The 24,286-nt window shown below is 43.5% G+C and overlaps 1 protein-coding gene across 1 annotated transcript; it reads right to left on the reverse strand.

The window, feature by feature from the left end:
- Positions 1-11,809: 11,809 nt before the first annotated feature.
- LOC147733864 (polycystin family receptor for egg jelly-like) lies at positions 11,810-19,669 on the reverse strand. Its single transcript, XM_086953596.1, has one exon. The coding sequence runs from the start codon at positions 19,667-19,669 to the stop codon at positions 11,810-11,812; it is 7,860 nt and encodes a 2,619-aa protein (XP_086809722.1).
- Positions 19,670-24,286: the final 4,617 nt, after the last annotated feature.

Genomic DNA, 24,286 nt, shown 5'->3' on the forward strand with positions numbered 1-24,286 from the left:
TTGCTCCTAGCCATTACCGTATAATGTTGTTACCGTCTGGTTGGTTATTTTCCTGTGGGAATTCTTCCTGGCCCTATATTCCTGCAAATATTTCAGGCGGTCCGTGTGCCATCACCAGACTGAGTTTATTAAAGTTTTCTTCACATCCCAATTCCCATTCCCGTGTGGTCCGTAATTCTATGATGTTACATGAGGACTGTGATTCTTCCCTTCATCTTTATTCTAAATCTGAATATCTAAGTTTAGCTATCTCCATTATTGGTGTCCCAGCGTTGGCAGTTTACAACGCCAAGTCGATTGGGAAAATGGCTTGCTGGATGGTGAAATCGATTAACCAAACTTCTACTGTTTTACCTGACATGTTATTAGATGCCCAGGGTGAACGCAGTGCAATTCTGCAGAACCGCGCAGCCATCGAATTCCTCTTGTTAAAGCATGGACATGATTGTTCTGACTTTGAGGGTCTTTGCTGTTTTAATTTGTCAGACCACTCCAAATCGATCCAAGCCCATATTGACAGACTTCACGACTTGACTGCAGAAATTAGACAACATATTGATCAGGGTTGGTTTGACTGGCTCTTTAATTGGTTACCTGACTTACATTCTCTACGACAGATATTAGGGGGTATTGTGATTTCTATTTGTATTTTAGTAGCAGTTTGCTGCTTTATTCAGTGCATTCCTTCTCTGCTCCATTTTTGTAGATTTGGCAAGAGAAATAGATCAGTTAATTTTGTTTCCTATTATTCTTCCACTGATGTTAGTTCCATATAAAACATGGTTAATAGACTGGAGTCAAGGGTGAAGTGTAATGACCGACTTTTTTGGCCCTCTTGGGAGGGAGAATGATGGAAGATGACTCCAGCCTATTACCCTTCTAGTACAGGGATTAGAACTATAAACAGGACCTATTCATAAGGCACAGCAGTGCATTTTCGTACCCTTTTCCTTAGATCAGGGCTTATAAACTTAAGTTAGGGGATAGATTCATTAGTATTAGTGATGATCCGTCCTTTTGCAAGAGTGTTAGTATACCTTCTATGGAGTTATGCTTATTTCGGGCCTTGTAGGCCTCAAACGGGAGACACTCCATCTTACTTTCTGCCCGGCAGCTTGAGAGGCTTTCTAGGTCAAGTGTAATGTTTTAGTTTCGAAGTGTTGTTCGCTTGGAGAGAACCGGCTCAGGCTGGCCCTTATCGAAAGACTGTATTTTTCTCCACTCCGAAGACACAACTTCAGGCCGGCCGGCTGGGAACGTGTCCTTGGTACGGGGAGGTACAAGAATTTGGTGGGCGGCAGGTTACTGGCCGTAACTTTCCATGAAAGGACAAGCTTCCATATTAGCGAAAGTGTTAGGCAGTGAGTCAGTCAGTCTGTAGGCGGCAACTAGCCGTTAGCATCTATGCCATTAATTATTTCCAGGCAGAAAGTCGCCATTTTGAAGTCCGAGAAAGATCATGAAACTGAGACTCTCTGAGAAAGACTGAAGGAGAAGGAGAGGTAGCGCAGAGCGATCAGAGACAGAGAGAGACAGCAGCTAATAACGAGGGAGGTTCTAGTGACTTGGAGGGAAGCAGAGGAGATCGAGCATAGCGGTGCAGATGTGTACTCGTGACTGCTAAGGTGTGATTCCGAGACGAGCCAAGACACAGACGAGAAGGGAACCTAGATGACTGCCGAACCCCGACTTCACGTTAACCAGGTGACCTCCGCCCTTTCCCTTATAGAGTGCACATTCTAACCTTTTACTTTTCTTTGCAGAATATATGCTATCATATAGTATTGTGTTTATAATTGTTGTAATAAAAATACCCCAGTTCTTAGTGAACCGACATGTGCCTTGTATTCTTGTTCAATCAGGGTAACCTGGTCTTCTAGTCAGACATTGTTTGCATGAACGGATGCGAATCCCGATCAGGTAAGAAGTGACTGAGCAAGGAGGGAGAGAGGGAACGTTTGATGCCAAGAGCAGAAGGTACATATTACAATTTGGAAAGCCATACTAAATTCTATTATCGTAGTTTTATTCTGAGTAGGCAATGAGAGATTTCTTCCATATGTGTTCATAGGAAAGTGATCGTCGTGGGTACGCGGCGTTAATGAGAGCACCGGGGGGACACGGTGTCTAGATCCGCCGGATTGTGGATCGTGTTGTAAATTAATGAGAGCACCGGGGGGATACAGTGTATAGGTCCGCCGGATTGTGGACCGGAGTAGTGAATGAGAGCACTGGGACTGCAGGCCTGTGTGTAGGCACGCCGGATTGCGTGTCGAGTGAGCACTGATGGTAGTCAGTGTGTAAGGGTACATAATCAGACCTGCCCTAGGGTAGATTAGTCTGGGCCTAAGTGGCCGCGAGGCTGGCTGGTATGAATAGGATATTGTAGAAAATCTATGCATGTTTATTGCTATTTTCCCCATCCTTAGGTACGAGATCTACATACACATACATATACCCATTGTAAATACGTTCTAAGGAGGGAGGTGATTACGTTCCGACTGGGTTAGAGGGGCTCCTAGGAGCTGATTCCATCTTGTCCGAAAATCCGGTCGTTACAATGTGTCCAGTTTAGGGTTAGAAATAGGGATACTATACCTAAGCAAGAGGTGATTACACCAACTTACCCCAGCTGAGTGATCAGCCAGTTGTGTCAAAATATGGAGGCCAGGCCAGGGGTGGCACAATACATGCTACAGCCCCTGGTAGGCCTTGGCTACACCTATGCCGTGGGTACCTATGGTACACTGTTACAGGGGCCTATAAGGTGAACCAATTCCAATTGTGTTATGCACCTAAGGTACATGGAGTCCATTTTAAGGAGAGAGCAATCAGCCTGGGGCCCTGAATAGCAGGATCCCAGGCCAACTATGTCAAAAACCAGCTAAACACCAGGCAAAAAGTTTGGGGGTAACCATAGTCAGATATCCACCTTCCTACAGTCATTGCTTTTATTAGCAGAAGGCTGACCCCCAGAGAGAAAAATTGGTCAGCTATTGAGAGGGAGGCCTTTGCTGTGGTTTGGGCCCTGAAGAAACTGAGGCCATACTTGTTTGGCACTCATTTCAAGATTCAGACCGACCATAAGCCCCTCTTGTGGCTAAATCACAGTGGAGCATAGACCTGGCACTGATCATGGCAATGCAGATGGGCTCTCTAGGTATTTCCACTTAGAGCAAGAAGACTCACCTGGTCAAGGTTAGTTTATTGTCCCAAAGTTTTGGGGGGGGTCATGTAGGAGAGTAGGGTCTGCAATCCTATGATCAACCCAGATTTTTGCCTTTTGCTTCACTGGTTTACGACTTCCCTGGCTGTGGGCCTGCTAATCAGACCCACAGCCTAGCTGTTCTCTCACTAAATTGACACGTGTACCTTAGGTGCATTTACCAATTGGTACTGGGCCACCTTATCAGACCCTGTAACTCAGGGCATAGGTGTACCCAGGGCCTACCAGGGGCTGTAGCATGTATTATGCCACCCCTGGCTGGCCATCTAAATCTGACACAACTGGCTGCACGACAGCTGGGGCAAGGTGGTGTAATCACCCTTTGCTTTAGATATAGTATACCTATATCTAACCCTAAAATGGACACATAGATTCCTATCAGTCACTCCTATGGCAGGCCTTGACAATCCTGAAGGCAGAGTGCTTGGAATCATGTGAGATGGTGCTCCGGCATGAGCTGAGCCCGTTTGCAGCTTGCGGAACCAAGTCCTAATAGCTGTTCCATGATAACGCGTACCATATACTCTTAAGTGCATTATAATCCTTGCGGTTATATGCCAACTCTGGTATCGCTTTATCAAAACATGTCGAGTAAGGTGTCATACGAATTGGAATACTAACCCCTCGCCAATTCTGGCGACGGGGTTAGCATTCCACCCGTCTAGAGGGACACGACATGTATTTAACTGTGAACCCGGTTAAAGTTAACTCGAGCCTCAGCATCACAAAATGGATGCTGCCACCACAGACACAAGTCTGACCTCCTGCTGCTGGGAGTCCTTCCAGCGAGGGAGGCTTGGACAAAGGGCTTCCTGTCAGGGGCGGTGCTAGCACCATCCCAGACAGGGTTTTGTGTATCCTGGGTAGGCAGGACTTTAGAGGAAGGTGACTGCAAGTGGCACCCCGGTGCTCACTATGCATAGGCCGGCTAGAACCAGTTCCAGGGGCACACCAGCCCCTGACCTGGGGAAAGTCCGGCATGGGAGAGGGGTGTAACCACCCCCCTTCCTGGTCCCACCCATGGGCAGGATCTAGTCGCGTGCCAGCCCCTTTCCCTAGTATAAAGATAGGAGCGGGCCCCCTTCCAAATTAGATCATCTTTGAATCCTGAAACTACTTTCTACAAAAGGAACTCAAGACTTCTTCTCAAGATTTCTCCCTTGTGACTAAGGAGTAGTCACCATGCACCCGCAGGCACCATCTAAGAACACTGCGGTTTGCTGCACGTCCTTCCTCCGGAATCCGACTGACCAGCATGATGAGACCCAGCTTCCCTGGCACCTCTGACCTCTACCTACATCATCAGCCCAGCTGAGATCCGTGGGTGTGACGAGACCTCGAGGGACCGGCCATCTTTAGAACTGCACGACGCTTATCCAGCACGACCGCCGAGGGATCCTCGAGTGAGTGCTTTGGGGTTCGAGAAGCCCTAACCCTGAGCAGCTCCAGCACCGAAGTCCAGCCCCCCAGCATCCAACAGATCTGCGTGGGGCCCTTCTGCTCTTTGCTGCTCACCGCGTTGTCCGGCTACTTGCCTGCTGGCTTGTGGCCCTCTTGACGACGCACCACGATGACAACACCGCTGGTCTGGTTGCTCCAGACTGGCCCTTGCTCCCCTCCAACAGAGGAGCACCCCGGACCCTCCTGGTCCACTCCATACGCCATTTTAAGTCCACCGCGTGGGCTTGCATTTGCCAAGACTTGTTGCCCCAATCCTGGGTCCAGCGACGTCGACAGCAGATACCTTTGTGGGACAGCTTGCACCTCCATCCTGGTTGCCGACAACGCCTCCTGGTCCGAGAGACTGCAGAGCCCAGCGTCGCCCACTCACCTGGTCGAGGTGACTCCATCCAGTGCCATCCTGGTGCCCATCTAATCACTGCTAGTGATTCAGAACTTGGTCCCCTTTGCTTACAGGTATCCTCCATCATCGATCCAGGCTTGGATCCCTCCGAATCTCTTCACTGGTCGCCTGCCAGCAACTTCTTCTTTCAGGCTCCATAGACTGCAACGAGGATTCCCGACGTCTTTTCAGACCTATGCAGCCGCAGCCCCTGGGCTAGGTAACCTGAGCATTTCGGTGCTCCAGCATAGCTTAACTATCCAAAGGTCCAGATCCTTTTTCGTTTCAGCTCTACCTAGTCGGATTCGTCCGATAACACTAACTTTACAAAATCTAGCATCCATAGACTTTGTCCCGCATCCCGCGTGAGAGTGCACACTCTGCACCCGATCTCCCTAGGCCTCCTGCTAGTAATCTGAAGGTTCAGTAGTCAAGTCCTAGCGATCCCAAAGCCTATTAGAGTAGTATTTACCTGCTAGTAATTTCGCATTCCACTTTTAGAGTATATGGTTTTTTGTGCCCCTCGGGAATTTGTGTAAATTGTGCGATTTTGAGTATTTTCATACGAGCTTTGTATTGTGCTTAGCACCCTGTCCTCATAAAGAGTCCAGGGTTGTTGTGTTCTAAATAAATATCCTTTTATTTTCATAACAACTTGTGTGGTGTCCTTTCACTTGGTGTTCACTTGGTGTTCAAGGGGTATATGTGATGGTATAACAGCTGGCTTAACACGCCCTCTAGAGTCTAGCCTAAAGACTGCTCTTGTCCATGCTACTAGGATAGCTGGTCTACGGTTGACTTACAACCAATCATCAATAAAGGTTGTTTGGACTGATACAAAGTGCTCACTAGAATAGTGAACATTATATATCAGGCCATCTTCTCACAATCTCTTGTCCCTTTCTGCACCTCACTTGCCTCTTCTAGCACCTCTGTTGCTTTTGTCTACAGATTCCTTGCCTCTTTCAGTACATCTGTTGCTTTTTTCTGCGGATCTCTTGCCTCTTTCTGCACCGCTCTTTTCTCTTTCTGCACCTCTCTTGCTTCTTTTCTCCACTCATGTTTCCTCTTTCTGTACCTTCCCTGCCTGTTTATGCACCTTTCCTGTCTGCCTATGCACCTCTCCTGCCTCTTTCTGTACCTCTGGTGCCTCTTTCTGCACTTTTCCTGCCTCTTTCTGCACATCTGCTGCTTCTTTCTGCACTTCTATTGCCTCTTTCTACACCTCTCTTGCTTCTTTCTGCACCTCAATCGCCTCTTTCAGCACCTCTGTTGCTTTTTTCTGCAGATCTCTTGTCCCTTTCTGCACCTCACTGGCCTCTTTAGCAACTCTGTTGCTTTGTTCTGCAGATCTCTGGCCTCCTTTTGCACCCGTCTTCTCTCTTTGTGCAACTCACTAGCCTCTTTCTACACCTCTCTTCCTTCTTTTTGTACCACTCTTGCCACTTTTTGTACCTCTGTTGCTTCTTTCCGCACTTCTCTTTCTTCAATCTGCACTGATTGTGCCTCCTTCTGTACCTCTGTTGCTTCTTTCTGAACTTCTCTTGGTTCGTTCTGCACTACTCTAGCCTTTTTCTGCATCCCTCTTGCCTCTATGAGCCCCTCTTTTGCTGCTTTCTGCACATCTCTCTCTTTCTGTACCCCTCCTGCCATTTTGTGCACCTCTGACGCTGCTTTCTGCACTTCTATTGCCTCTTGCTGTACCTCACTTGCCTGTTTCAGCACCTCTGTTGCTTTTATCTGCAGATCTCTTGCCTCTTTCTGCTCCCCACTTTTCTCTTTCTGCACCTCTCTTGACTCTTTCAGCACCTCTGTTACTTCTTTCTGCACTTCTCTTCCTACTTTCTGCACCTCTCTTGCTACTTTCTGCACCTCACATGCCTATTTAAGCACCTCCATTGCTTTTTTCTACAGCTCTCTTGCTTCTTTCTGATCCCCGCTTGCCTCTTTCAGCACCTGTTGCTTTGTTCTGCAGATATCTTGCCTCTTTCTGCACCCATGTTCTCTCTTTCTGCACCTTTTGTGCCTGTATTTGCACCTTTCCTTCCTGCCTGTTTCTGCACCTCTCTTGCCTCTCTCTGTATCTCTGTTGCTTCTTTCTGCACTTTTCTTGCCTCTTTCTGCACCTCTGCTGCTTCTTTCTGCACTTTTATTGCCTCTTTCTGTATCTCTGTTGCCTCTTTCTGCATCTTTTAGCACCACTGTTGCTTTTTTCTGCACCCCTCTTTTCCCTTTCTGCAACTCTCTTGACTCTTTCAGCACCTGTTACTTCTTTCTGCATTTCTCTTCCTGTTTTCTTGAACTCTCTTGCTACTTTCTGCACCTCACTTGCCTATTTCAGCACCTCTGTTGCTTTTGTCTACAGATTCCTTGCCTCTTTTATCATCTCTGTCCTCTTTCTGCACCCCGCTTTTCTCTTTCTACACCTCTCTTGCTTCTTTCTGCACCCATGCTCCCTCTTTCTGCACCTTTCCTGCCTGTTTCTGCACCTCTCCTGCCTCTTTCTGTACCTCTGTTGCCTCTTTCTGCACTTTCTTGCATCTTTCTGCACCTCTGCTGCTTCTTTCTGCACTTCATTTGCTTTTTCCTGCACCTCAATTGCCTCTTTCAGCCCCTCTGTTGCATTTTTCTAACGATCTCTTGCCCCTTTGTGCACCTCACTTGCCTAATTTAACACCTGTTGCTTTTTTCTGCAGATCTCCTACCTCTTTCTGCACCCCTCTTTTCTCTTTCTGGGCCTCTCTTGCTCTATCTGCACCCCTGTTCCCTCTTTCCCCACCTTTCCTGTACCTCTGTTGCCTCTTTCTGCACTTCTCCTGATCTTTCTGCACCCTTCACACCTCTTTCAGAACATCTGTTACTTCTTTATGCACTTCTCTTCCCTCTTTCTGCACTCCTCCTGTCTCTTTCTGTACCTCTCTTGCCTATTTGTGCACCCCTCCTACCTTTTTCTGCACCGTTTTGCACCACTGTTGGTTCTTTCTGCACTGCTCTTGCTTCTTCTGCACCTTAACTTGCCTTTTTCTGCACTTCCCTTCCTTCTTTCTACATCTCTGTTGCTTCTTTCAATGATTCTCTAGTATCTTTCTGCACTCCTTTTCCTTCTTTTTGCACACCTCCTGCCTCTTTCTTTACCTATCTTGCCTTTTGTGAACTTCTCCTTTCTGCTCTTGCTTCGTTCTGCACCTCACTTGTCTCTTTCTGCACTTCTTTTGATTCTTTCCACACCCATGTTGCTTCTTTCTGCACCCCTCTTTCGTCTTTTTGCACCTCTGATGCCTCTTTCTGTACCACCCTTGCCTCTTTCTGCACTTCACGTGCTTCTTTCTGCACCTCTCTTGCTTCTTTCTGCATCTCTCTTGCTTCTTTTTGCACTTCTCTTGCCTCTTTCTGCATCTCTGAGTTAGAGGTAGATTTAATCCCCCTGCCCTATTATGTACTAGAGCCTCATAGGAGAGCTAATGCCAACAACAGGGGTACCCCAACCCACAGTGTACCCTAGTGTATTTAGGTGTTTAAACTGTTTAAACTGTATTCTAAGTGTCTTTCAGCGTAGCACTTTCTCCCGGCCTGGTTAGTCAGTTACCACCAGTACCAGTCAGCAGAAAGTTAAGGGCACAGAACGACTTTGCAACAAGGCCTCTGTGCATCTCTGTTGGTTCTTTCTGCAAATCTCTTGCTTCTTTTCACACTTTGTCTTTCAGGACTTCTGTTGCCTCTTTCTTCACTTCTCTTGCTTCTTTCTGCACATGTCCTACCTCTTTAGGCATAGTTAGAAATTATCATTTAAAAAAACCTTTCAAAATCATAGAAAAAAACCACAGGTTTCAGGGACGTTATAGTTAGAAATTAGCATTTAAAAAACTGTAGAAATTCACTGAAAAAAACACAGGTTTCAGGCACGTTATAGTTTTTTAAATGCTAATTCCTAACTATAACGTGGCTGAAACCATATATATATATATATATATATATATATATATATATATATATATATATATAATGATATATGGATATTTATATATTCAGGGTACGTAAATGTGGAGTTAGGGATAGTAAATCTATAATTCCCTAAATGCACTTCCCTCAATATTCTTGTACCATGATATTCGGGGTTCCATACTTAGTTGTACGACCTAGTAGTCTGTTGGTGAGAAACATGTTTCAATCATGTAAATAACTTTTCACTTAACTGCACAGGAAAACATTCAGAGACTCCAAGAATGAGAAAATGAGAGGCACATTCTTATACTTATCACAGACTTTCACTAACAGAACACCTCACCAAGCCTTCTGGAGACCACTGAATGGGCACGACCCAGCTGTCACCCAGTTCTGATCATCCGTACCTAACCCTTCATCATTATAACAAATATTGCCACCAGCTCTTCACTTACCACTAATCAGACCCTCATATGGGCCCTAAGAAAAACTCTCCGAGCCCCAGTCATCATCTGGCATCCACCAGGTACTCAGATAGCAACCAACAAATCCTTACAAGGCTCTGATTAGATGAACAGATATCATTCAAATTGCCATCAAACAACCTCATGAAACTGAGGAAATATAAATTTTATGGTCAAGGAATGTTCCCTAACGTGTACCCCACCGTCTCCATGTACAAGCTTAGAGTGCATGTAACTTCCCTCCTGTGCCAGCTATGAAGACGCAAATACATTTGCGTCCAACGTTAACATGTCCTCTTTCAGACCCACCCTGAACGGGTTGAATATTCCGTTCCTAAGTATGCCATGCCAACGTCTTTTTGTGGTGTACTATACACGTTTTCAGCTCTGGCGAAGTAGGCCTCTGAATTCTGCCATCAAGCCTTTTTTCTGCCTTCTGACTCTGAACGCCTCAGCCTGGGCTGCTTCTGTACCCGTGACCTCTGCCTTACTCCCTGTGCGGCTAACGGCGCTTAGCTCAGCCTGCTGCCTGCCAAAACTGTATTCAACCTTCGGATTATCTGCTCCGCTTCTCAAACCTACATTCCTGCCTACTAGTTCAAGTAAACATCCTTCCAGCTGCAGAGGTGAGGGCCCGGCCTCACTGTCTCCGTGCAAGAAATTCATAGCCTCTGTTACCATGGTAGGCCCATGCCCCCTCACATCTCCTGCAGACACGTAGACGCTTATACACGCACTCACAGTCAGTATAGAATAGCCTCTGTCCAAGAGACCTTTCCCTCTAGATAATATGGTTCCCAAACATCAGATATCAGATATGATATAGGTACAAGTTGATCTGACATGCCAGACTTCTGTCTTTTTCCGTTAGTGTAAATGTCAAAGTCCCCTGCACCCTCCAGCTCCACGTCAATCACACGTCATGCAGCTGCGCGCGCATCCAGGCCTCAGATTTCTGCTGACATTGCAAAATTCTGCTTTGTACCCACCTACTTGTGACACTTAACTGTGACGTTTCTAGCACACACCTCTATGTTCACGCCTAGTTCACGCCTTTTGATTACGTATTGCTACCACGTATGTGTTTTATCTTGTTTCTCTCAGCTGTTACGCCTACTGTATTGGTATTCATTATATGGTTTAAGTATAAAAGTTATGTCTTGTCAATAAAGTATGCTCTATCCCTTCCTGCACCCCAGTGGTGGCAGGAACACGATATCCGGTACCTGACCATTCCTTTTTAAGGAATAAAACCCCTAAGAACTCTAACACCACGGACTATGCGTCTTTCTTTCCGATTGAGTTATTTCTGTTTAAGTACTTACCTGCATAGAAATTAGGACGGTAAATCAAATATTTACCACAAAACCTTCACATAACACTAACATCCTCATATGACCATCAATAAACAACTAAGCCCCCGCAGAGGTCCCATGCAAAGAAATGCAGACCTAACATAGCCACCAACAAATCCTATCAAAACTGCCAATGGACCAAAGTATGCCCCCACAATCTAAAGCTACAATAAACGCTAACATGGCCTCGAACAGAGAATGAAATAGTCATCAAAAGATTCTCACTCTTTTCCCAAGAGGCTGTTGGACAGCCTCGAGAAACATCATGAATGTTCTCTTCCTCACAACATACCTCCTGCCTGTACTATTTACCTGGATACCATTTTGCTTGAATACTATAGATCTGTAAAAAAATACAATAAAACTGCTAAATGCTTAGAAAACAACTTTTATTAATAGATTTGTATGGTTCAAACATCATATTTGCTACATTGTATTGCTGAAGTTAGCAGATTGTGCTAGACTCTTTGCTGCATGTTCATGTATATAACACATTAGGCTAATATTATTTCCAAACAACACTCAAAACATGTAATTCACCTGAAGCATATTATATCTGTGAATGATGGGCCATAGTTCAAGGTTCTGGTGTAATTTGCATAAATTGAAGATGTTTATCCAACATAAAGATACATTTTTTACAAACAATATACTATTTATGAGCAACTTATTTATAATTGACCATCAATGCCTTTTGGGGGTTCCAGTGACATTTCCAATGCATCTGGCCTTTAGACTAAAAGGATTTATCATTATAACCCCAGAGACCCTTGGCGAAAGTATAGTACCATTGTACACAGCCTCCCCATTGTGATAGTTTTCATTACAATATATTGTTTATTGGCAAAGACTCTTCCTTCAATGGGACGTTGCCTCTTTTAGCATGACTTGCCTTTGAGCATAATTTCATTGGCATTATTTATGACAGTTTGCAGAAGACTGCACATTAGGTGCCAGTAAGCAATCAAACACATTTGAATCAAATCAGAAGATATACCATTTTCTTTCCATTTAATTTTTTTGTCTTCAGTCCCAATGCCTGCTGCCTCTCTCGGTAAGGGTGTCCATAGAGAAGACCATTCAAAATCTCTGGTTCTCTTTTTGCTCCGTTCTTGTTGGTTAGGGAAGCTAAGATCTTTCGTAACTTATGAACTAAAAATGCCATTACTTCTGCCTCATCGGATGGCTCTTCATAAACAGGTTGTTTCATGTCATCGTAAGCAGATATAATGACAGCTTGAAATAAATTTATTACAATACAAATCATAACTAGCATAAAAGATGTCAAGTATATACCACCGAGAATTCTATTATTTAAAAATAAAGTATCTCTAAAAGCTGAAACGCAGTAAGCTAAAACAGTCTGTGCTGAATGACTTAAATTACTATGGCTCCATGAATGCTGTCCAAAGACCAAGTACCCAAATGCCATGTATGCAAAAAAGTACACAGCCACAACCAATGCCATTGAACAAATTCCAGGTAGCGCTGCATAGACAGACCTTTGTGCTAATCGTACACTGTAAAAAAATCTGGCGAATCGAAGAGTTTTTAAAATAGTAAAGAATGCCAAAAATCCTTCTGTTATTCTCAAAGTTTCATCCACACTTGAAACTGCATGAAATGGCGTAAACTGATTGGGATAGAGAGCATAAAAATTAAGTAAATCAGATGCCAATTTAAACTTAATAATTTGAAGGTAAACCACTAAAAAGAATACAGATTTTAGACCAAAGTTGATTAAATTAGACACCTGCTTTAAGTAACCTAGCTTTTGCTGATGTATAGTGTAAATCTCATCAACGATATAGATGAAAAGAAAAACAATAAAAATGATATGGGTAAACATTTGCATCATGTCCTTCTGATCAAAAGTAATTAGGGTAAAGGAATTGACCGACAACCGTGCATGGACAATTCCTAAAGGAGTAGCTTCAAATACAACTGATACAGCACAAAACAAACTAACATCAGGATTGAATGTAGTTAATTCTGTCAGCACAGCCCAAGTGTTTTCATCAAGCCAAGAACTATTCCTAAGATGAAGGAGACTCTTAACTGAACTGAATAAATCGGTTTCGGGGAAAAAATAAACAGTGTAACCCCCGGTTCCATATATTGATGAATTCCCATATGAATAATAGATCCATGGAGAGGTATCATATTCATAAGTAAATCCTGTTTGTGTTTTGGAAGCAGCGTTAGATGTAGATTTCCAATAATCAGTATAGTTAAGTTTGTCCTCTTCATCAACTCCATACCTATGAAGACAGTGACTTTTGCCAAGGCTTGTTTTATAAACAAAGCTATTGGACCGAAAACAATTTTTTGTAACATGTTTTGCTCTCACTTGTCTCATTCGTGGCAAACCTACGATTTTTGACCAGCTGGCAGACAGAAATGTGGGATGATTTTCATTATGAATCAAGGGCAAAAACACAGCACTCATCCAAATGTAAATGTTGTCCAGCCTATCAACATTAGACAAGTTTGTGGACAACTGACTAGCAATTGCACGGTTGTAGAGGAAAACATTGATATCATCTGTTGAATAAGCAAGGTTTAGCACCAGTGTTAAAAAAATGAAGTGGCTGACAATTCCTGTAAAGTACGAAAAGGCTTTGCTTTTAATAGCAGTTCTTTTTTTCATTATTGTTATTTCATCTTCGTGTAATGGTCGATATTGCTTGCTATTTCGGATTTTAACAAGTTCGTAATGTAACTCCCTCATTTGATCCGAGTCTTTAGCCATGCACTCCACCATAATTTCGAGGAAACTGTTCCTGTTCTCCCAAGGAATATGAGTCAAGTACTTACATGACAATGAAGCAAGAGCTGAAAAAACTATTACTGTTGTAGTCTGTAGAAGAAATATACTTAGGAGAAGTGATATTATGTTTGCCAACAGCCAATCGATTGCAGTTTCATTACTGAATGAAAAACCATATAAAATAGTAAAAAATGATGAAGCAGCTGTAATTATTAGGATGATGGCCCAAGAAAGATATATGCACCACCATGAATAAACAATATCTGGCTGTTTACGTGAAAGAATAAAACATGTGCCACAGGGGTTGTGTTGCTTATTTTTTTTCGAGCTATCGTCTAAATCATGAGTTTTGGTACTATTTTGGTTATTTTTATTTCTAAGAGAAAGTTGTGGAGACATTCGACTTGGGTGATCTTGCATATGTTCTGTACTTGCAGAGATGGTCTCTTCATCTCGTGGGACAATTACATTTGCAACAGCTTCGGAAACTACACAGTTGTTGAACATTCTTTCAACTGGAGCTGATGAAGAAATAGTTTGTGGATTCGATATTACAGAACTGCTTTTCCTTGATTTTGCAGACTCTTTATTGTTGTACAATGCCTGCAAATAATCCTTCCAGCCTCTCGGCTGAACATGAGATACCCAGAAAGATCCATCATTGGGCATGATGCTTTTCTCGTCAGTTCTGAATTCAGCATATGCCAGATATGGGTTGTAGGATGTGGGCTTATGCCTTCTCTGTGAATATCTAAATAAACGAAATAACAGAAGAGATACGGGTACAGTAACTAGAGAACTTTCAGCTCCTATTATTAATGATCTTATATAACGGTCTACCCTCTCAATTTGATTTATGTCAAAAGTATACAATAGTGTGCAAGTAAGGAGAATGCTCATCAGCATTGCTAGACAACAAGACAATCTCTGAAGTCTATTAAAGGGCCTAGCCATTATCAAAGCAAAAATCGAGACCCAAAGATGGAAGTCTTCAAAGTTGTTGGATACATCTATCAGGAAAAAGTCCTTTTTATACAAAGGAAGATCTGGATTTGTAACTGGAAAGGTCCGGTCTATTAAACCATCTGCCTTATCAACAGCAAGCCACTTTCTACAAATGAAGTACCAAGTGTGTTTGCTATACATGTGTTCTACTTTTACTCTGCTCAGGAACCACCCAGGTGACCCCCCTCTGTTGTTATGCCAGATTCTAAGAAAATACAGATCTCCCAACTCATACTTTGTAGTTAACAAAAAGGTATCTAATCCACCTCGGGGAAATGCTGAGTATTCTGCGTGCTTCAAAAGATGAACTTGGCTTTCGCTAAATGCTCCAACTAATTTTAAGAAAACATCTGCTGTTGTGCCAGCCCCACAACGACTCCCTGTGTAAACAGTAACCAAATAGCATTCCTTATCAAATGGATCATTGTCTGGTAATATTACAACTTGATCCTTGCTAATTATGTCAATATTGTCCTGTTTCTTTGCCCACACAGCCAAAACAATGTAAAGGGCAAAAATAAAAAGAACAGTTGATAAGGTGATTAAATTCTTCTGTAGGTCAGTTAAGTACCGTTGTCTAAAATCCACTATATTTGGTGGGACCCATACTTTTGCAGCAACAATTTTGGGGATATTTTTAAAAAAAGAATTTATCTTGGGAACCACTTTCGATTGTGAAAAATGGCAAATGCAATGTGTTTGAATGTTGTTTGTAAGTGGACCAATTTTACAATTACTATCACTCCAGGCTTCTGACAATGCATCAAAATCTATGCAAGAATAATGAACAATGGAAATACTCAACAGCTTAGCTGTGTATTTTGGCACCTGAAATTCAGACCACAAACGAAGAGTTATATTTCCCTGTTGTGGAGCCTGTGTAATTGATTTTAAAGGTACATTGATCACATAGGGATCCCAAATCCGAAATAAAGTATTTCCATTTTTTCTATTTTCTGTAAATGTTGCACGATCTAGAGTTTTATAAGTAGCCAATGCAGAACTACCACTATAATTATAACCTAAGTATAATGAAACATTAAAAGCTATATTTTGTGTAGTGAACAACTGTATCAACAGTTCTGGTGCTCTTGTTGTGTCATATTCGAAGCCAATTTCACCGCTTGTTATTTCAGTAATGTTTGGATCAGGACCTATGGAAATAGGAACTGGAACAACCAGAGTGGTATTCTTTATCATAATCATCATATCTACTTTATCTGGAATAAGATTTTTTGAATCTCCTGTTTGAGTAATGGCTGTCATATGGAATCCAGTCACCATTGTTTGAATATCTCTACCATTTTTCAACCAAGGTAGAGGGTTCTCTTTAAATTCATAAAACACAGTTGATACTATAGACTTTCCATGCACACCTTGTATAGCACTTTTGAAAGTGGGCTGGAAACAATTTTTACAACCTGTTTGGGTTATGAACCTACTATCAATATCCCACATTTCGTCTTTCTTCAGGTGGATTTTCCAGCTGTCGCTTTCCATTAAAGTTTTTTCTCCTCCAGGGACATTTCCAACCATTACTATCTCATTAACAGTCTCGAGTACTGACAAGACTTGTTTAAGCACATTAATTTTTCCTGGTGATATTGTATCAATGTTCACAGTGTCAGCATTTAACAAGGCAGCGACAATAATATTAGATAGTCCTGTGAGCACGCCAGTGCTCAGTTGCTCTGCTTCTTCAGATAAAACTATTTTGTCTCTAAATTTTCTTAGAACACCCACAACATCTGCTAACTTTTCCACTGCTAGCTGTTGTGATTGCTGGTTTATTTCTTTGCTATTTTTGGTGACTTCAGAAATAATTGTGACAATTTGATTGACTGCTAGAACATCCACTGCAGATATGCTCTTACACATGTTGAGAATATGTTCTCTCAACGTAGCCCTGCCACCTAAATTGTCTGCAGCCACAGAAGAAATGTCCTTGTTTAAAACTGATGCAGCTATATACATTAAATTACCTGCTTTTATATAGTCTCCTTGTTTTAGATAAACGTCTATTGGCACTTCTTCTAGTCTGTTGGAACTTAAAGCTGTCACTCTTGCAAATAGATCAACTTGAGAAAAAGAACCCAGAGAATCATACACTACAACACAGACTGGCAATCTATAATTTTGTGATTCATCACCAATAGGTAAGTAAAAAGGCAGGGATACAGGCTCATACCCAGAGTATACTACAGTGCCTAATACATCCTCCTGCAAGGAACTTATTCTGCTCAGTTTCTGTGACACTGCTATTACCCTATAAACAAGAGGTTGGTCATCATCATAGAAACCATTACAGTCCACAACAAACAGTGTTACTAAAGAAGTTCCTTGATCTGGTTTAATATAACAGTTACCAATCTGAGGTGGACTATTTACGAAAAAAGAATACCCAATAGATGTTTCCGAAGCAGCACCTAGAGTAAATTTTAAAAGAAGGGTGTAGTTTTTTCCTGCAGTGTTTAGAAAACTTAGGGCATCTATAGACATATATCGCTTAAACCTTCCTGTTGAAGAATGTTTCACCCAATCAAATTTGACTTCAGTTATGCCGTTCAGGTATAATAACCATTTATACTGTGGTCTTTTGGCATCAATAACACAATCTAAACAGTCTGCAGTTAAAATAAAACGAACTGTTGTCAATAAAACTTCCCCACAGTTCTCAATACATTCCAAAGTTATTTTAGGCACAGTTCCAGGCACAATGTTTACAGATTGGTCTGCATAAGCTCTTCTTCCTCCCTTAGTAATAAGTAAGCGGAAATTAAATTGCTTGTTTATATCAAGGATTTTTGGGGCCATACTTTGAATAGGGGAAACTGAGCCTAACCACGAGAGGTCAGTCTGCAACGGGCTACATGATGCATTCTGAGATAATGTCATTGTTGCATAGTCAGATGCAAATTGTGTACAATACCACTTAAAAGATATTCCATCTAACGGGTCAAGTGAATCTGGATCAGCAGAGCGATTTCCGCTAAGTGTCCAGCTATCTTCAAAACCCACTAAACGACTAGCTCCTCCCTCAATCCTTGCTTGAAGCGCTCTTTGCTGAACTTCCACAATCACTGAATCAGACTGATACAATATAGGATCAGTGTCATCCGTTGTATTGATGGTAACTGACATATTAAACAAATAAAACCCAAAATTTAATGTAAAACTGGGAATGACTAAATGACACTTGTTTATTGGTGATATGGATGGTATGTTCAGATCTGTGCCCCATTGTGGAGCATCTGTCTTGCTAGCCAGTTGATAGACTTTCCAGAGTAAGTTAACATGTCGAGCAGCTGGACAGTTTATCTCCAATATGGAGTACAAAGTCATCTGTGTTCCCTTTGCCAAGGTGATAACAGGGAGTGAATCGCGAGGCTTTTGAATATGAAATTCTTTGAAGACACAAGGCACTTTGTAACAGTCGATCATCGACTCCACTACCTTGGAAGAATGTGTGCCAACTAATGTCTTCAAGATAACAGGGTTCTCCCCGCTCCTTGTACAGTTAACTGTGGCCACGAATCCCTTGTACTGGTTAGGGTTGAAAGATAGGACAGATTTTGGGATGTACTTGGCGGCATCCTGGGTCCCATTCTTATATGTGTATGTGCTGTTGTTGATAAGGATGCCTTTCTTGGCACTGTAAAATTCCAGAACAAAAGTCCACTGACACTGCACAAAGGGGTGCTGCAGTGGTATGAACCAGATCACATTTACGAGAGTAAACCGTTTGGAGGGGCCACTGTTAAACAGGTGGATCTCCAGCTCCATGTCCCTTAGTGACTTGTAGGTCCAGTTAACATTCATGTGCAGGTGCACACGGAAGGTGACCAACGCCTCGCTGTTGAAGTCAAACTGGAAAAGGTAGGATGGTCCCTGCATCTGGAAGAAAATGTAGTGCTCGATTAAGTTGTCTCCCTGCTCCATGCAAAAGTAGAAGCCGCCAGGGAAGTTCAATAATCCGAGGTTGTTGTTAGGCTTAACTAGGATAATGCTCCAAGTGTTCTCGTTCACCTTCAGAAGAACTTTGCTACTGTCCACGACCAGGCTGCCGAGCTGCTCAAAATCGACGGACTGGTTCACGATCAGGAAGGTGAGGCGGTCCACCACGCTGCTTCCGGATGGCGTCTTGGCCGCGAAGCAAAGGTCGCTCTTGGCTGCGTGAGGGTCAAGGCTCGGGGCCCAGCCCCCCAAATTCTTGTGGTCAAAGAGCTGGTAGGCCAGGCCATGGGCGCCGAGAGGGGTAAGGCTCCAAGACACGCTGAGCTCAGAGTCCGTGGGCAGCAGCTGACGTGAGGTGGCGGTGAAGATGTTCAGGAAGCCGGGCAGTACTTTTATTTGGATATGTGGGTTTTCCTCATTGGAATCAGGGGGTTCCAGCACGGTGATGTGCTGTCCCAGCCGTACGAAGCGTGTTTCCACGTGGTAGAACCAGTAGAGGGCGCAATTCTGGCGCACGTCAGCGTCGGGCAGCAACTCCGGGCTGACCTTAGTCCTCTCGCTCTGCATGATCGTGATTGGTGGAACATTTTCGCGTCGCGTGAAGAGGTACGATTTCTCCGGGCTCCACAGGCGCGCGCACCAGCCGAATTGAACCTCCTGTAACTGATACACCACTGGGCTAGGCGGCCGGGTCACAAAGAAGAACAGGTCCTGCTCGGTGAACCGAATGACAAAGGGCAAGTGTCGGCAGTCTCCCCCAGGGCAACCCTCGCTCGTACATTGCACCGTCAGCTCGCACGGGAGAGGGGGCAGGCGTATGGTGGCCGTGGAGGTCCAGTCATCGCTGTCGTAGAGCCTTAGGCCTTCCACAACCCAGCCGCAGACAGGGCCCGGCCCAGCGGCGCTCTCTGGTGTCACCCAGGCCGCTGGCTCGTAGATGATCCGCGCGAACTGGCCCCATAGGCACGTAATGTTATTGGCAGTGTCCAGCGTGTGAAACACTGGCTCTGTGTCTAAACAAGATAGTGACAGTGGCGGGGTGAGCTCCTCCGTTCCCATACCCATCAGGACCCCAGCCAGCAGGAACAACTGAACTCCACCCATCAGCATTCTTTGGTAGAGTCTGGGCTCGCTGACACCGGTGGCAAAGACTGGCAAACGCCGCTATCCTTGAATTCACTCGCGCATATTCAAAAACACGCATTCCGCGTGCCTTAGTTCGAACCGTATGCCTTGCCGGGTCCGACGACATTGTTCTTTGGTAGAACTCAGTCTCGCAGGACCCTGGGAGTTTTCGCCATAGAAGAACAACTATGGCATGTTGTGCTTTCCAAAAGCCGTGAAGCCTAAGGTGGCTGTTGAAGTGGTCTTCCAACCTACTGTTGGTGCCCGCCAGAATCGATTGATTGAACTGTTTTTGGAGATCACATAATAGATATTTAAATCAGCAAGGGATAACTGGGAACCAAAACCAACAGTGGCAAAAATGTCCAAATAATCCCACCCATTCCTCTCTCTGCCCATCCTCTCTTTCTTTCCCCATCTCATTCTTTCTCTCCGCCCACTCCCCTCTGTCACTTTCGTTTTGGCCTATCGCCAATAATAACCGCGGGAAGCATCGGCGAATGACACTGGCCGAGGCGGACAGCTTCGAAAAGTTGTTCAGTGGTACAAGCCTCCCAGGAAAATGCCTGCTGGAAATATGACCAGCCCGGCCCTGAAAATAATGTAACTGCGCCAGTGTAAAATCCTTTAGGTTCTCTGGTTTGCGTAGCTGTCAGCTTGCCCCCTCAATGTGACTTTTGGTTTATCCCGATTCGCAGCAAGAACTACTAATTGTAATGACAAGGGTACTGACATTTGTGGTTCTGCATTTTCATCCATAATTATGGACCTATAAAACCCAGTGTGCCATGACCCAGGGGATATCCATAAAGTTAAACATTCCTCTCACGTTGATCCATATCTTTAAGACCACTGAGAGCGCCTCACCCACCCTAGAAGAGGTCACTTTTATCTTCTAATTCTCCCATCTATCAATTTATCTGTTCATCTTTATAGTCTACATTTCACCCCCCCAGGAATTCACAATTCAATGCATCCATCAATTCATTTGTCTATTAATTAATTTTTTCACCCATCCCTCTATCTGCCCATCCATCCACTAATCCTTTCATTCATTCATCTGTTCACTCACACATCCTCTAGCCTTCCTTTCATTTATCCAGCCACCCTTTCAACGTTTCTTCCACCTGTGACCCACCCTTCCATTTATCCATCCTTTTACCCATTCATACATCGAACTACCCACCCATTAACCACTCATACTATTGATCCATGCTTTTTCCGATCCATCCTTTTAGTCATCCATAAATCTGTTCCCCAATAGATTACTGTTCCATCCATATATCCTTTCAGGCATGCATTCATACATGCACCATTCTATAATTTCATTAATTCACCCATCCTTTCCATCCATCCATCAATCCTTAACACTGCATATGTCCTCTCACCCTTGACTCCAAATCCCTACGTCCTATCATCATTCTCTCTTACGTAGTTATTTATGAACTTTTATTTGCTGATCTGCAAGCAAAAGAGGTCCATAAATAACTAATTCGCATTTTCGAGACTCAGCATACCAGTAACAACCCCAACCCTCCACATTAGCTGGGTAGGAGAGGGTGCAGGTTCATGATGCCACTGGCCATGACTGCTGGAAAGTCACCTTCATGACATGGGGCACATTGACGTCACAGGAAGGATTTCAGGGAGCCACCTGCACAAAGCGTTACTTCTTTAAAACATGATTTTTTTTTATACTAAAGGGTAGATTTTGAATTTTGTCTGGTCTGATGGAGATATTTTCTGTTTGTTGCCCAGTGTTGCATTCTTTACAGCACAAATCTAGAGCGCAGACCCACGCACTCACCTCCCTTTTATTGGCGGGCTTAGCTGACTGGCAATGCTTTGAGGGATGTGTGCTCAAATTGTGTTAGCACTATTGTAGAGGGGACTGGCCAGTGAAGTATCTGTATGGACACTACTATCCACCCAAAAACCAATGAGTTAATATATTCCAGTATGGAAACATCATCAAAAGAAACAGGACACCACTGTAGGTCTCTTGGACTAAGAATCAATCAGTAGTACCATGGTGGAAACTGGACGAACAATGGCAGCTGAAACAGGTCATCACAGAACATTTTGGGGCAGGTTTATCATTTTCAGGGCATCCTGAAGGCTTGACTCATTTATTCATAAAAGCTTTATTCAGCAAAAATTGTCTGCCCCATAAAAGCACAAAATATTACAATGTATTGTTACAGTATTGCTAAAAGCATTGATCTCTTAAAACCATAATTCACACAGTGCCAACGCAGTTAAAATAAAACATAAAACATGAATAAAAGAACATAATATGCAAATACTGAGCATAAATACACCAAATCAAATAATAACTGTAAGGTTAAAATTAAATTATGTTGATCATTGTTTACATATAGCCATGAAGCTCCAATGGGATCACTAATACGACAAAGCAGGGAGCTAGAATTAGTACATTAATCCTTATCAATTTTTTCCGGACTGGACTCAAATACTGGTGGGGTGAGAAGATTGAGCATCAATAGTCTGGCTGTCCCTCTTGAGTGCTTAGGACACTTCTTGATCTTTGGTACAGTACTGATTGAACTGCAGATTGTGAGTCGCTTTGATGCATTCTTGGGAGGCCTTTCAGGTCGGTGGTGCTATCAATTCAATCACCCTTGAACAACATGGGTGTCTGGAACTGTTTCTAGTTGATTTGAGGGACCAATTCACTGGATGATGTTCTGGACGGTGAAGTTCTAGGTAAAATGTATCTGTTGTAAACTTTATTGGGACTTCAACTTCCTAGCTGTTAGTGGCCTTCCCTCAGACTTATGAAGGTTCTGCCCTGGAAAGTTGTGTCTTCTCTTGAGAGCAAAAAAGGTTTGCATGATGTTAATAGGATTGACTTTGTTCCCTGACGGGATCTGTGAATTGCTGGTGATAGGTGAATGTCGTCTACCTATATGAGGTGTTGATGGCTCTTCTTGGCATTCATGCCATTACACATAGGATAGATGTCTGGACGGGTGCTGTAGGAAGCTAGAGGTTGAGACTCTGGTGTGTATACATGTAGCTTATCCATGGTTCTCCTGATAGGCCTTTCCCAAGTCATCGATTTCCCCTGGTGGCTTGCCTGTTGTGGATCAATGCTTGCACTCCTAGTCAGGGTTACAACTATGTGGTGATGTTGACATCTTCTGCCTTAATCAAGCCTGATCAGAGGTCATGGTAGGTTCTTCTTTCCTTGCATAAGAGCTATCTTCAGGTTTGCCAACATGGACCAGAATTCCACTTTTTTTTCTTCTTGGTGCCTGGATATAAAATGTTTTCTTGTATAGCCCAGCAGGACCTCTAGATGATTGTGTTTGTGGTGACTGATAGGATACCTGAGGTAGGCATTGATTTTCTTGCCCCTCACGGTTGATAAAACGTCTGATGTGGCATCATGGCAGGTGCTCTCCCTCAACCAGGCACCTCACACTCTTTACTCAGGATCTCATATCCCTCCGAGAAGGCATGCCTTCTACTGGAACAGGAGCAAAGAATTTGTCCAAGCCAGTTTTGATTTTTATTCTCAAGAGCCTGTCTTGAGTGAGTGATGCAGGATGAGGAGGCCCGAGAAGAACATCTGGCACCTCATTCTTCTTTTGGCATGTACGGGAGGTAGAATGGCTGAAACAACAGGCTGGAAATTGGTACATATGTTGATGTCAGGGTTCAGTGCATCCAGGGATGGCATCACTGCTCTGGGTCCTTCGTGAAATAGGTCTGTAGGTCCCTTTTTCTCCCCACCAAGTATAGTGAAAGAGTTGGCTGCTCCAATATTTGGGTTCTACTGTTGCAAGGATTCTCTCAGAAACAGAACTATGCCTGGGACCACAGAACATCAGTATGTAGGGACTTAGTCACCATACCACATCAGTGCCTATGGGCCCAAATCCTACTAGCTAATAGTGCCTCACTTGCCCTCCTAACCTTTCCAGAGAGTCAAGTGATTTGGCACCCCAGAACATAACACTCTAGACCCTCTCTGGGATCGGGATAGCAAGTCATCACCTGTCGTTCTCTCACTCCTTCATGTCCACTATAAATGACAGAGAGACACAAAGAAAGCTTACAATATTTATTTAAACTACTGTGCTCTATTATGGAACAACTGTGCTGCAATTAGAAAGCATATCCAGGTCAACAATGTGAATATCATAATTAGGAGACCATATACAGTGAAAAGCCCTGTCATATTAGCTGACAGTTTTTCTGAAGTCTACCCTCACTATGAAAAACAGTGATATAGTATAGATCTCTCCGATTAGTAGCAAACCCTGTACCTGGCACATATAGGTAGCTGGTCTACATCTCAGCCGGCACAGCTCACTTCTCTCAGGACCTTTGCTCTGCTAGTATGTCTCCGCTGTGTGTGCTATCAAAACAACAAGTCCTGGGGTATATGATAAAACTTCTGTGTTCAAAAACAGCATCTGGATTTTTCTTTTATGTCTGGGTGCTAATGTCCGACCACAGAGTATGATAAGGAGCAGTGTTTTTGTGATCAGCCATGAGATGTTCTGACTTAATCCCATCAAAATACGAAGCATGTGTATCCTATTTGCAAAATAATGATTTGGCACAAAGATG

The sequence above is a fragment of the Lissotriton vulgaris genome, chromosome 1_2 (genome assembly GCF_964263255.1).
Source record: "Lissotriton vulgaris chromosome 1_2, aLisVul1.2, whole genome shotgun sequence".
Lineage (NCBI taxonomy): Eukaryota > Metazoa > Chordata > Amphibia > Caudata > Salamandridae > Lissotriton > Lissotriton vulgaris.